Here is a 13,885-nt window from a genome sequence, read left to right as displayed (position 1 = left end):
TTGTCTGCTGGTGAGCATTGTGTCAAACTGAACAGACTAGTGTAGATGCTAGGTTATAAAGGATTAAGGTGTCATCTCATTGAGGTCTTTGGGATGATTAAGGCTTTGATCGGGTAGAGAATGATATCTACTCATTGTTACATTGTGGGAAATGTGGCAGACCATTTGGGGACAGCCTCTCAGTCAAGTGGCTGTATGCTGAAGTCCATTTCCAGGATTTGAACTCAGACTGATACTCCACTGCAAAACTGAGAGAGTGATGCAGTGGTGGAAGTGCTGTCCTTAGGATAAGATAATGATGACAATTATGTAATCTCGGGTGGACTTAAAATGTCCCACAGACACCATGATGAGAAAGAGGACGGCAGTTGTCCTATGTGTTCTGATCAATATTTATCCCTCAATCATCATTTAAAAAGAACATAATACTTTGTCTTATCACATTACTATTTTGTGCAAGCTACCTATGTGTAAATTGGATGCTGCCTTTTGTACATTGCAACAATGATTACACTACAAAAGTACTTCAGTGCTCATACAGTGCTTTGAGACTTCGGGCATGAATGAAACCGTGTAAATGCAAATATTTCTTTCTTTTTTTCTAGCATATCCCACCGACACTGGAGTCCTTAACTAGATCAACCTTCCTCTGCCTGTCAGCATTAGGGGTGCTCTTGTATGTCACACCAATCTTCTTTACAGCTTTGCTGCCCTTTGTTGTTGCCTTTTACTTCATACAGAAGTACTTCCGGGTTGCCTCAAAGTAAGTAAGGTCCACAGTTGGAACTCCTCATTGTTAAAGATTTATGCAATAGAATATGTGTTCTAGAATATGTTTGGACCCCCCCACCCCCCAATCATTTATCTCCCCACCCTGGAGGCTTCCTGCCTCTATTCCTGATGAAGGGCTTTTGCCCGAAACATTGATTTTCCTGCTCCTCGGATGCTGCCTGACCTGCTGTGCTTTTCCAGCACCACTCTGATCTAAACTCTGGTTTCCAGCATCTGCAGTCCTCACTCTTGCCATGTTTGTAAACAAACTTCACTCTTATGTGTGTCAACTACAACCTAAATGGGAAAAAGCAGCCATTGAAAGAGTTTTTTGAAGAAATGCAGAGTGGTTGGCATGGTTTAGTTTTGGTTTTAATTGTTAATTTTTCCTTTTGTATTATTGGTAATGCAACTATATTTAATTTCATCTATCTGTAAAGTGTCACAGTTAAACTGTGACAGAGGCAGTGTGGAGTTGGCAAGAATCGAAGCTACAATTTTCAAAAATAAAAATAAATTGCCTTGTTTTTCCAGCAGTTCAAATAACCTTGATTTTGTAATTTGAGGCCGGGAACTTGAGTTAACCTCACGAGATGAAATGCAGCTAGTGTTTGCGTTGGATGTGTCTCTTTTCACAGCCATTCAGCCCAGTGAGTCCACACTGACTCTCTGAAGACCATCCCACCCACCCCCTCCCCCACCTCCACCCCACCATCCCTGCATTTCCCATGGCCAATCCACCTAATCAGCACATCTTTGGACCATGGGAGAAAATCTGTGCAGACCTTGGGAGTATGTGCTAACTTCACACAGTCATCTGAGGCTAGAATCAAACCTGGGTCCCTAGTGCTATGAGGCAGTAGTGCTAACCACTGAAACACCTTGATCCCTAGGGTCCCTCATCCAAAGCCAAGTTCCCGACCTCAAATTATAAAATTAAGATTATTTGAATTGCTGGAAGAACAAGGCAATTCATTTTTACTTTTGAAAATTGCAGCTTCAGTTCTTGCCAAATTCACACTGCATATGTCACAGTTTAACTGTGACACTTTACAGATAGATGAAATTAAATATAGCTCCATTACCATTCATACAAAAGGAAAATTTAACAATTAAACCTAAAAACTAAACCATTCCAACCACTCTGCATTTCTTCAAAAGACTCTTTCAATAGCTGCTTTTGCCCATTTTGATTGTAGTGGACACATGAGAGTGAAATTGCTTACAATCATGGCATCTAAAACCTTAACTGATCCAGAACACACATTCTAGCCTCACCATGCTATTTGATCTTCCTCCATGACCTAACTCCTCCAAAGTCTGAACCCTAACTTTGCCCTTGAGGCCACAGTGTGACATCACTTCCTATAGCACCAGCGGACTGCCCCCTGTAGGTGCAGGGTACCAATTATTAAAAAGGTGCATAACAAAAGTTTGTAAAGTAAAAAGCGTAACAGACTGTCATATTTTGCCTGATGGCCTTGAGCCCACAATTTACTGACACCGAGGCAATCACTGCCATGATCAAAATGATGTGGAGGTGCCGGTGTTGGACTGGGGTGTACAAAGTTAAAAATCACACAACATCAGGTTATAGTCCAACTGGTTTACTTGGAAGCACTAGCTTTCGGAGCACCACTCCTTCATCAGGTGGTTGTGCAAAGATCAAAATGTGACTTGACATGTAATGCCCTTTGTTAATTTTGGGATATATTGTTGCTGAAAACTGTTCTGGACCTATTCAAAAAATTCACCATTTTCCCAAATGTATCGTTCGATTTATCCCAATTTTGATGAAAGTTGAAATCCTCTCCGAAAGCCACTCTGCCTTTTGCAGATGTTTGTTTAATCTTCTCAATACAAAATGATTTACCATGATGTACAACTGTAGATGAAAAGTCTTGTTGTGCCTTAACCTTTTCTCTCCAATTTGTGAAGGGATCTTCAGGAACTCGATGACAGTACACAATTGCCTCTATTGTGCCACTTCTCCGAAACGGCAGAAGGACTTACAACAATCCGTGCATTCCGGTAAGGCAGTAATTTGGAGTTCTGGGTAATTGTCCTGTGTCACAAACTTTCTGCACTGAATGCCATATCTGTTGCAACCAGTAAACACCTTGAGTGACATTCACCTTAGCAATAAACATGGGTGCTGGCTTTTGTGAATCCTCTCCCTTGTGCCTGCCTAGTAATCTCAGCAGTGGATGTCCTCCTCAGCATTGAATAAATGCAGCATCAACATGGTAAGTAACTCACCTCCTGAGTTAAAATCACATGTCACTCCCCACTTGCCTGGATTGGTGTAACCCCAAGAAGCTTGACAACATCCAGAATGAAGCAATCCACTTGATTGACACTCTATCTAATACACACAACATTTGAATTCCTGAACCACTGGTACACCATTGCAGCAATACTTACCATTTACAGGAACTCAGCAAAGCTCATTTGAGTCCTTCTACAACATGCAACCACTACTACTTAGAAGCACAAGGGAAGCAGATACCATCACCTCCAAGTTGCCCTTCCAGCCACACACACCATCCTGACTTAGAGTTATATTACCATTCCGCCACTGTCAGAATCTTGATGTTCCCTACCTAATAGATGGTGGGAGTACCTACATCACGTGCCATGGTTCAAGAAGGTAGCTCACCTCTAATTTATCATAGAATCATAGAATCCCTACAGTGCGGAAGCAGGCCATTCAGCCCAACAAATCCACACCAACCCTCCAAACGGTAACCCATCCAGAGCCACTGTGTGTGGTTTGGAGGGGAAAGTGCAGCTGGTGACATATCCATTAATCTACTGCCCTTGTCCTTCTGGATAGAGATCACAGGTTTGTAAGGCACTGCCGAAAGAATTTGAGTGAGTTGCTGTAATGCTTCTTGAGGGCAAGTGGAGATGGCCAAAAACATTGGCCCAGCCCGCGATGCCTACATCCCATGAACAACTAATTCAAAAAAGGCTAAATTTGGCCAATTAACAGACAACGTGAGGACTACAGCTGGAAGGGCTTCCACCCTTCACTGATGCCCTCCCTGCCAACTGTAGTATCGGAGGAAAGTTGGGGGTCAGCAGGGAGGCAGTGAACAGACCACCTCCTATATTTTAAGAGATGCCCCCAGACCTAATTATATATGCTGGGATGGGAGGCTGGGGGTTTGGAATAGAATCCATCCAACCCATAAGTCTGACTGCATCCATGGTGAGAAACAAAGGTAATGTTTTAGGTAGAAGCAGAAACATGTCAGTGTTGCCAACCACAGGGTGTGTGCCAAATAGATGATGATGCAGGTGAAATTGGCTTTTATTAGTCTTTCTGTGAAAAGCAAGGATAATTTTAAACCATGCAGGGCCCCATGTTTGGGCATGGGTGAGATGAAAATGGGAGAAATGCACAACATATGTGGAAAAACAAACTTGAGCAAGTGAAACAATAGCTGCAAAACTGTGGATGTAGTTGACATATGGAGCTTAGAGAAATAGCAGTTACAGAATAATTGGAAAGTAAGGACTTTGTTTCTATCGCAGACATGAGACCAGGTTTAAGCAGCGTATGCTGGAGCTCACAGATGCCAACAACATCGCCTACTTGTTCCTGTCAGCAGCTAACAGATGGTTGGAGGTCAGAACGGTATGATGGGAGAGATTTATACTCTTAAAGTGTTTGCAATCGCAAGTAAACTAACAAATGGTGTGAGAAGCTTTAAGAATTGAAAGCCAATGTTGCAGAGTTTAAAAATAAAAGGCTTCCTTTTATTAATGTGCAGACATCATCACTCAAATCGATGAACATTTGCGCAGCAACCATCCATATTGTTCTCAGTTAGAAATCGTCAAGCCAGGTTTTTTTTGATACAAATATCAAGTGTAACTTTACTTAAGGATGACTTGTTTTCTTGAAAGATGTTAAGACCTAGGATGATATTTTCTCTTCATGTTGTTTGTTCAAGCATAAATTTATTAAGAGATGATGTGAAATATATGTTCTGCACCACTGAAATTTCAGATCCCAATAATATCGATCGTGACTCAATGTTACCACAAGGGAGAATTTCAAACAAAATCTTTGCTGCTCTGTCAAGCATAGCTATTCTTTTGATTATAATGAACAGCTACAATATGTGCTTTTATTTAATCATCCTATTGAAGTATTGAGGCTTCAGATCTAGGAAGTTTAAGGAATTCTTTCTTCATGTATTAATTGTTGCAATATAGAAGGACTACATATTTGCACTGCTCTGGACTGAGCTGCCAGAGGAAGTGGCGGAGGCTGGTACAATTATAACATTTAAAAGACATCTGGATGGGTATATGATTAGGAAGGGTTTAGTGAGATATGGGCCAAATGTTGGCAAATGGGACTTGATTAAGTTAGGATATCTGGTTGGCATGGATAATTTGGACCGAAGGGTCTACCGAATTTGGTAGAACAAGACTTGAGTTTTGGTGAAGCTTATTTCTTGCATTCATCAAGTCAATTCACAAGGATTAACAAAGTTAAAGGAAAGAACATTTATACTGTATGAGAAGAGAGTGGCTGATAGGTTAGGAAGTCAACTCTGATTTCAGAATGCACCAGTTAATGATGACTGACAGTTAACTGTCATGCTTTGTTTGAATTTTAAACTAGGTGAGTTGACTCTGGTTGTTCCCTGAAAAATGTATCATGAAATGCCTATCACCTATAGCCTTTCCTTTCCAACATTTTCCTTGGTTCACAATGCATTGTATTGGCATTAGTTTAATGATGGCTACATCATGTGATCATAGAAGGCAATTAATCTGCAATTAATAGTGGGCTATTAGGGTCATGTAGTTTTAGAGTCCTGCAGTACAGAGACAGGCCCTTTGGCCCAAACTGGTCCATGTTGACAAAATGTCCATCCAGACTAACCCCATTTCCCTGCATTTGGTCCAATATCCTTCTAAACCTTTCCTATCCACATATTTGTCCAAATGTCTTTTAAATGTTGTTAATGTATCCTCCTTAACCACTTCCGCTGGCAGCTCATTCCATATGTATACCATCCTCTGTGTAAAAAATGTTGGCCCTCAGGTTCCCTTCTGTTCTTCCCCTTGTAACCTTAAACTGATACCTTCTAGTCCCAACCCTGGGAGGAAGACTGAGTGCATTCACATTCCCCATGCCTCTCATGATCTTATACACTTATGTAAGATCCCCCCTCGGTCTCCTAAGCTCTAAAGAAAAATGTTCTAGCTTGTCTGATCTCATTGGAGGAATACTTATTAAAGCAGTGAAATGGTATTGACAGAACTATTATTTAAGTAATGATGAGTCCTAAACATCGAATGTTACAAAGCAACACCATTCAAATAGTAGAAGATAAGGCATTAGACTGATTCCTGGAAGAGGTTGAGGAAACTGATCTATATTCTCTCGAGTTTAAAAGACTGAGAGGTGATCTCATTGAGATATACAAAATCCTTAAAAGACTCGACAGGTTGGACTTGCAAAGGATGTTTTCCCTGATTGGAGGTCAAGAACTAGGAGATCCAGTCTCAGAATAAGGGGAACGTGATTTAGGTCTAAGATAAGGAAATGTTTCTTTACTCAGGTTAGTGAATCTTTGGAATTCTCTACCCCAGAGGACTGTGGAAGCTCAATCATTGAGCAACTTCAAAACGGGGATTGATAGATTTTCAGATACGAAAGGTATCAAGGGATGGGGATAGGCTGGGAAAATGGATTTGAATTAGATCATCAGCCATGATCTAGAATGACAGGGCAGGCTGAAAGGCTGGATGGCCTCCTGTTGCTCCTGTCTTTTTATGTCTATGATTGGCCTTTGGGAAGTAGATATTTTAGAAAGCAATGGTATCCTGGGAAAAGTCTATTTACTGCTGAAGATGGTTCTCAATGGATATGAGCGGACCTGGTAGGGAGCTAGGCGCACTTAAAGAGATTGTAGTCTCATGTACCTACTCCAATCATATTGAGTGCTGCCTGAGGATGACCTGTGATCTCCATGGAGAACAAATCTTAGGAGCAACCACAAAGTTTGTAAATCTCTGTAAGGTAGTTGAGTCCATTTGATACCCAGCAAATTGAAGCCAGACCAGAGACCTAGATGGATATTGGCTTTCAAGGCTTCCTTGCTTAAGTTATGCTTGATTGTGTAAGTTGCTCTGCCATTTCTTCTTTCACAGGAGGCTTCAGTGTAACTGGAAATCTCCCTTGAGTTGTCCCAGAATCACAGAGATCTATAGATCAATCATGCACAGATGCACACGTATTAACTACCTCTAAATCCAGCATCAGAGACAGAAAGCTTTTGTATGAATAAGTGAGGGGTTTGCCATTTTTCACAGGTAGAACACATCTCCAAGTCAACAAGTTATGGATTACTGTCTCACTCTCGAACCTTGCTCACAGATCCTGGGTTGAATGAGTGCTGAACTGCCAAAGGTGTCAGACCATGACAACAACTTTCCTCTCCTGTTGGATCTGAAAGCCCCTAGCACTATTTGTAGAAGACCAGGAGACCTCCCCTGGTGTCCAGTGAATATCTACGCTTGTACCAACCTCACAGAAACCAGTTCATCTGATTGTTACTGAAAAATGCCAGAGATCACAGTAGGACAGACAGAATTCATGGAGATAAAACAGGCTAATGTTTTAAGTCTAGATGACTCTACATCAGAGCTGAAATGAAGTTTGGAGGGGTCAGCATTTGTGCCATAGTTGTGGGGGGGGGGGGGGGGGGGGGGGGTCAGGTAGGTTTGGAGTGCTGGGGGAGAGAGGATGTTGATAGTTCAGATGAAGTGATCATAATGTGAGAACAGCCAAACTATGGTGTGTCTAACTACCAGACTGGAAAGAAGACAGACTCATTGGGATCGAAGGGGAGGCAATCCATTCTCCCCCAACACTCCAACACCACCTCCACCTACGACTATTGCATAAAAGCTGCCCCCTCCATACTTCATTTCAGCTCTAATGAAGAGTGATATAGACTCGAAACGTTACTTGCTGTCTCTATGTAGCTGCTGCCTGACCCTCTGTGAACTCCAGCACTTTTTGTTTTCAGTTCAGATTCCAGCATCTGCAGTAATCTGCTCCCTCATCTGATTGCTAGTTTACTACTATTTCTAGAACTGGCTGTGTGCAAATTGGCTGGCCCATTGCTTACTTTGCAACAGTGACTACACTTACAATAATTGTATCATGTTGATTATAATGTGCTCGAAGTCCTGGTGAGCCCAGGAAAGTTTCTATAAAAATGTAAATCCTTGTGTTTCCTGTGGAGAAAACAGCCACCTTCCTTCAAGAGAAGATTTAGTGAAAACCAACATTGATGATTGTGTTGCTGATCAGGAACACAAGATGTATTGTACCTAGGCACTGGAACAAGCATGCATTCCATGCTCACTCTGCCCTGACCTACATCATGTGTCCACCTCAAAAAGATTATTTCCTCTAGAATAGGTGTGCATATCACAGACTTTCAGCATTGTTGCTGTCCATAAGGAGGCTATTCCTGCACTGGCTTTTCACATGAGCATTGAATCAATCTCTAGTTTTTTGCCCGTTTCCTTGCACATCATTTCTATCCAAATAACCATCCAATTCCCCTCTTGAATGCCTCAATTGAACCTGCCTCCACCACATTTCCAGGATGTACATTCATGTGCTAACTACCTGTTGTGTGGAAATGTCTTCTTTCATGTAACAACCTGTTAAACAGCCCGCACCCTGGTTTTGCAAATTACATTAAATCTATACCTTCCCATTCTTGTTCCATTTGCGAGCAGGGACGGTTTATCCCTATCTAATCTATCCAGCCTGCTCACGATTTTGAAAACCTCTATCAAATCTCCTCTTGGCCTTCTTCTGACCAAGGAAGACAGTCCCACCTTCTTTAATTTATCCTCATTACTGAGGTTTCTCGTTCCTGGAGCCATTCTTGTCAACCCTCTCCAGTACATTCATATCCTACTTAAAATGTGGCATGCAGAAGTGGCACGCATAATATTGAGATCTAAAACATGTCTTATACAAGTTGAACATCAGCTCCTTGCCCTAGTGATCTTAATGATTTATCCCCTTATTAATAAAATGGAGGATACCCTATGCCAGTGGATCTCAAACATCTCAGTATAAAGACATATTTCAATGAGAGAAGCAATTCTATGGCACAGCCACTCTTGTTCAGCTGAATTGATTGCTCATAAACATCACATTTTCGTGCCAAATAAAAGCAAATTACTGCGGATGCTGGAATCTGAAACCAAAAGAGAAAATGCTGGGCCTGCTGACATTTTCCAGCATTTTCTCTTGACATTTTCTTGCCATGTTGGTTACAGTTTTACTCAAGTGATTTGCAACATAATGAATAAAACAAGCCAAATAAGGACCAAACACATTCATGTTTCAAATCCACCAGACACAAACCCATTTTCAAAATGTATTTATTTATAACTATTTGTGGACCTAAATCTGTTACAAATAATATGTTCCATTCAGGGGTCTGAGTTTTGCAAATAGTACTTCATATTTGTAACAATGTTTTTCAAAGATATATTTTTAGTGAATAATTCATCTGATGTATAATTGAAATGAAATGGATCAGAGCAAAATGTACAGTCAAATAAATTATCATTTCCCAGATTAGCGGGAAGCCTGTGCTAATTGTAGAGAGCTTCTCGCATTACAGTAAATTGGCACTTTCTTCCTATTGATTTGCACAGGACTATCTTGGTGCTTACATTGTCCTCACTGCTGCTCTCGCTTCCATAACATATTCCCATCACTATGGTCTTTCATCTGGTTTTGTGGGATTTGGCCTTACCTATGCATTAACGGTAAGTAGTCCCATTTGCCTTTGTCAGCTATAAGCACCTTCCAAATCCTGATACTCCATCTCCTTGGTTGCGTTAGGATCATGTCTGATGTTGCAATCTCCCCCTAATTGGGTCAGAATGCAGATTCAAACTGATCATTTCCGAGATATTTTAATTAGATTTGTATTCAATGCAAAATTAATTGTTGGATCTGTCAGTTATATGGCATTCTTTGGCTTGTTGTTTAATGGCAGGTTTTATCATTTAATCTGCTTTTCAAGGATTTGGTTGACTCTAAACTGCAACCTGGGCAATTAGTGATGGGTAATAAATGCTGGCACAGCTAGCGACACCTGTTAATGAATAAACCCGACTCGAAGTCAAATTACAAGGAGAGATTAGAGAAACTATGGTTGAAATCCTCAAAACGTATATGGCTAAGGAGTGATTTGATCAATTTTTTCAATGTATTAAGGATAATAGCTAATGGATGGAAGGTTGGCTTCCATGATTCTTGTTCATTCCCAATTATTGAAGTTTCATGTTTGCCGGCCATCCCTTCAGTCTGGAATTCCCTCCCCCACTTCTCAGTCTGTCTACCTCACTTTCGTCCTTAATGTCTCTCCTTAACCCATGCCCTTTAGAATAAGCTTTTGGTAATATAACCTAATGTCTCCTGAAGTGACTCTGTGTCATACTTTATAATGCACTTATGAACTATCTTTTGATATTTTATTACACTAAAGGTACTACATAAATACAAGTTACTATTGTTCACTGTGAAGCACTTTGGGTTGTCCTCAAAGACACTGGTTAAATGATTTTTGTTTCCTTGTATAGGTTTGTAATTACCTTAACTGGGTAGTGAGAAATCTCGCTGATTTGGAAGTGCAGATGGGAGCTGTGAAGAAGGTCAACAGTTTCCTGAATATTGAGAGTGAAAATTATGAAGGAACTATTGGTATGATTTACAGATATAATCTATCCTTTGGAACATAAACCTAGAAGTAAAAAGAAATAGCAGAAAGAAGTGTTCCAGTTCCAGTATACAGCAGTGCTTCATTTAGCGATACATAAAAATGGACTTCATAAAATTGATATATGTTGATATTCTCTAATTTATAAACATTAAGGTAAAATTTTACAATAGTTATATTGCTGAACATAATTCTTTTGGCACTCTAATTTGCTTGTTAACTTGCTAATTTGGCAATTCTTTATTCATGAGCTTAGTTGATGGGTAGCCAGGGCTGCATTAGCCAGAGGACGTCACAATTCTATCCTCACCTATTTCTCACTTGCTTGCACTTTTCAGCAGTCCCTGGATACTAACCAGCAGTAGGAACTCAGTAATGTTTTCTAGCTTCCCTTAACCCTACATCTATTCCACTTGACTACTGTACACAGATCAGGAATCTGATATGATGCTTCCTAGTCAATGTGGCTTAATTTCCTAACTGATAGATAAATTTATCATGGAGTCATAGAGATGTACAGCATGGAAACAGACCCTTCAGTCCAATTCATCCATGCCGACCAGATATCCCAACCCAATCTAGTCCCACCTGCCAGCACCTGGCTCATATCTCTCCAAACCCTTCCTATTCATATACCCATCCAAATGCATCTTAAATGTTGCAATTGTACCAGCCTCCACCACTTCCTCTGGCAGCTCATTCCATACACGCACCACCCTCTGCATGAAAAAGTTGCCCCTTAGGTCTCTTTTATATCTTTCCCCTCTCACCCTAAACCTATGCCCTCTAGTTCTGGACTTCCTGAACCCAGAGAAAAGACTTTGCCTATTTACCTTATCTATGCTCCTCATGATTTTGTAAACCTTTATAAGGTCACCTCTCAGCCTCCTATGCTCCAGGGAAAACAGCCCTAGCCTGTTCAGCCTCTCCCTATAGCTCAAATCCTCCATTCCTGGCAACATCCTCTCAAGTTTCACAACATCTTTCTGATAGGAAGGAGACCAGATTTGCACGCAATATTCCAACAGTGGCCTAGCCAATGTCCTGTACAGCCGCAATATGACCTCCCAACTCCTGTACTCAGTACTCTGACCAATAAAGGAAAGCATACCTTCACTATCCTATCTATCTGCGACTCCACTTTCATGGAGCTATGTACCTGCACTCCAAGATCTCTTTGTTCAGCAATACTCCCTAGGACCTTATCATTAAGTGTATAAGTTCTGCTAAGATTTGCTATCCCAAAATGCAGCACCTTGCATTTATCTGAATTAAACTCCATCTGCCACTTCTCAGCCCATTGGCCCATCTGGTAAAGATCCTGTTGTAATCTGAGATAACCCTCTGTGCTTAAAAAGTGAGGACTGCAGATGCTGGAGATCGGAGCTGAAAATGTGTTGCTGGTTAAAGCGCAGCAGGTCAGGCAGCATCCAAAGAACAGGAGAATCGACGTTTCGGGCATGAGCCCTTCTTCAGGAACCTGAAGAAGGGCTCATGCCCGAAACGTCGATTCTCCTGCTCTTTGGATGCTGCCTGACCTGCTGCGCTTTTCCAGCAACACATTTTCAGCTCTGATCTCCAGCATCTGCAGTCCTCACTTTCTCCTCAGTTCAGTTCCGACCAACCTCAGAAACGATATGTATGCCTTGGAGCAAAGATTCATAACAAATGATACTGGGGTCAAAAAGACTAAGTTCTGAGTTCGATTGGTAAACTAGGCTTGAATTCACTTGTATATAGTAGATTAAGGAGCTTTCCACATCCATCAAAGTTTTACCTGCACATCCACTACTATCATTTATTGTATCCGTTGCTCCCGATGCGGTCTCCTCTACATTGGGGAGACTGGGCGCCTCCTAGCAGAATGCTTTAGGGAACATCTCCGGGACACCCGCACCAATCAACCACACTGCCCTGTGGCCCAACATTTCAACTCCCCCTCCCACTCTGCCGAGGACATGAAGGTCCTGGGCCTCATTCACCGCCGCTCCCTCACCACCAGACACCTGGAGGAAGAACGCCTCATCTTTCGCCTCAGAACACGTCAACCGCAGGACATCAATGTAGACTTCAACAGTTTCCTCATTTCCCCTTCCCCCACCTCACCCTAGTTCCAAACTTCCAGCTCAGCACTGTCCCCATGACTTGTCTGGACTTGTCCTACCTGCCTATCTCCTTTACCACCTATCCAGTCCACCCTCTCCTCCCTGACCTATCACCTTCATCCCTTCCCCCACTCACCCATTGTACTCTATGCTACTTTCTCCCCACCCCCACCCTCCTCTAGCTTATCTCTCCATGCTTCAGGCTCACTGCCTTTATTCCTGATGAAGGGCTTTTGCCTGAAACATCAATTTCGCTGCTCCTTGGATGCTGCCTGAACTGCTGTGCTCTTCCAGCACCATTAATCCAGAATCTGGTTTCCAGCATCTGCAGTCATTGTTTTTACCCCTAGATTAATGATGCAGTTGTGCTGTTTAAATTTTCCTGAGATATACTATGGTACCAAAGAATGGTAACGTTGTAAATATTACATTGTTGTTCACAGCCATTGAGGCAGACAAAGATGGCAGTCCCAGGCCAGACTGGCAAAGCTTTTAAGACTGAAATACTGGAGAAAATCACAGTAATTGGGACAAGTTAACTCCATGACTAGTCACTCAGTATCTCATTGGGCAGCACTTCAGCAGCAATGTGGAGATGAAAGAAATAATGAATCATCCAACAATCTAACATCGCTCTCACTCCTACACACTTATCAGTGAAAATGATATAAATTCATTAAAGCCATTCAGAACTTTTAAACCTTCTCATGTGTTTAATCTCTTTTAAAAAATGGATGTTACTGGCAGACCATAGCGAAATGCAGCAAGACCCAGACAATATCAAGGCTTGGGCTGAAAAGTAGTAAGTAATATTCACCCCACACAAATGTGAGGCAATGACCATTTCTAATGAGAGAATTTACCATTATCCCTTGACATTCAATGGCATTATCATCACTAAGCGCCTGCACTTTTGGCACCCCGGGTGGTTGCAGAAGCTGGTGGGATACGGATGTTAGCATTCATGAGAAACCACACTGTGCTAACCATATAAATACAGTGGCTACAAGAGCAGGTCAGAGACTAAGAATCTGGCAATGTGTATCTCACCTCCTGACTCCTCAAAGCCTGTCCATCATCCACACAGCACAAGTCAGGAGTGTGATTGGAATCCTCCCCACTTGCCTGGATGAGTGCAGCTCCAACAATACTCAAGAAGCTTGACACCATCCAGCAGCCCGCTTGATTGGCATCACATCCACTCCCTCCACCACTGAC

The 13,885-nt window shown here is 41.8% G+C and overlaps 1 protein-coding gene across 1 annotated transcript in view; it reads left to right on the top strand.

Moving 5' to 3' along the window:
- abcc9 (ATP-binding cassette, sub-family C (CFTR/MRP), member 9) overlaps positions 1 to 13,885 on the top strand; it is a 196,065-nt gene that overhangs the window by 152,899 nt on the left and 29,281 nt on the right. Inside the window, exons 29-33 of the mRNA XM_060843242.1 lie at positions 606 to 763; positions 2,710 to 2,802; positions 4,312 to 4,414; positions 9,493 to 9,606; positions 10,426 to 10,546. Coding sequence (XP_060699225.1) covers positions 606 to 763; positions 2,710 to 2,802; positions 4,312 to 4,414; positions 9,493 to 9,606; positions 10,426 to 10,546 — 589 coding nt within the window. The remainder of the gene's footprint in view (positions 1 to 605; positions 764 to 2,709; positions 2,803 to 4,311; positions 4,415 to 9,492; positions 9,607 to 10,425; positions 10,547 to 13,885) is intronic.

The sequence above is a fragment of the Hemiscyllium ocellatum genome, chromosome 23 (assembly GCF_020745735.1).
Source record: "Hemiscyllium ocellatum isolate sHemOce1 chromosome 23, sHemOce1.pat.X.cur, whole genome shotgun sequence".
In the NCBI taxonomy this organism is placed as follows: domain Eukaryota; kingdom Metazoa; phylum Chordata; class Chondrichthyes; order Orectolobiformes; family Hemiscylliidae; genus Hemiscyllium; species Hemiscyllium ocellatum.
Note: the sequence above shows the minus strand (reverse complement) of the source record. Positions and strands in the feature narration are given on the sequence as shown.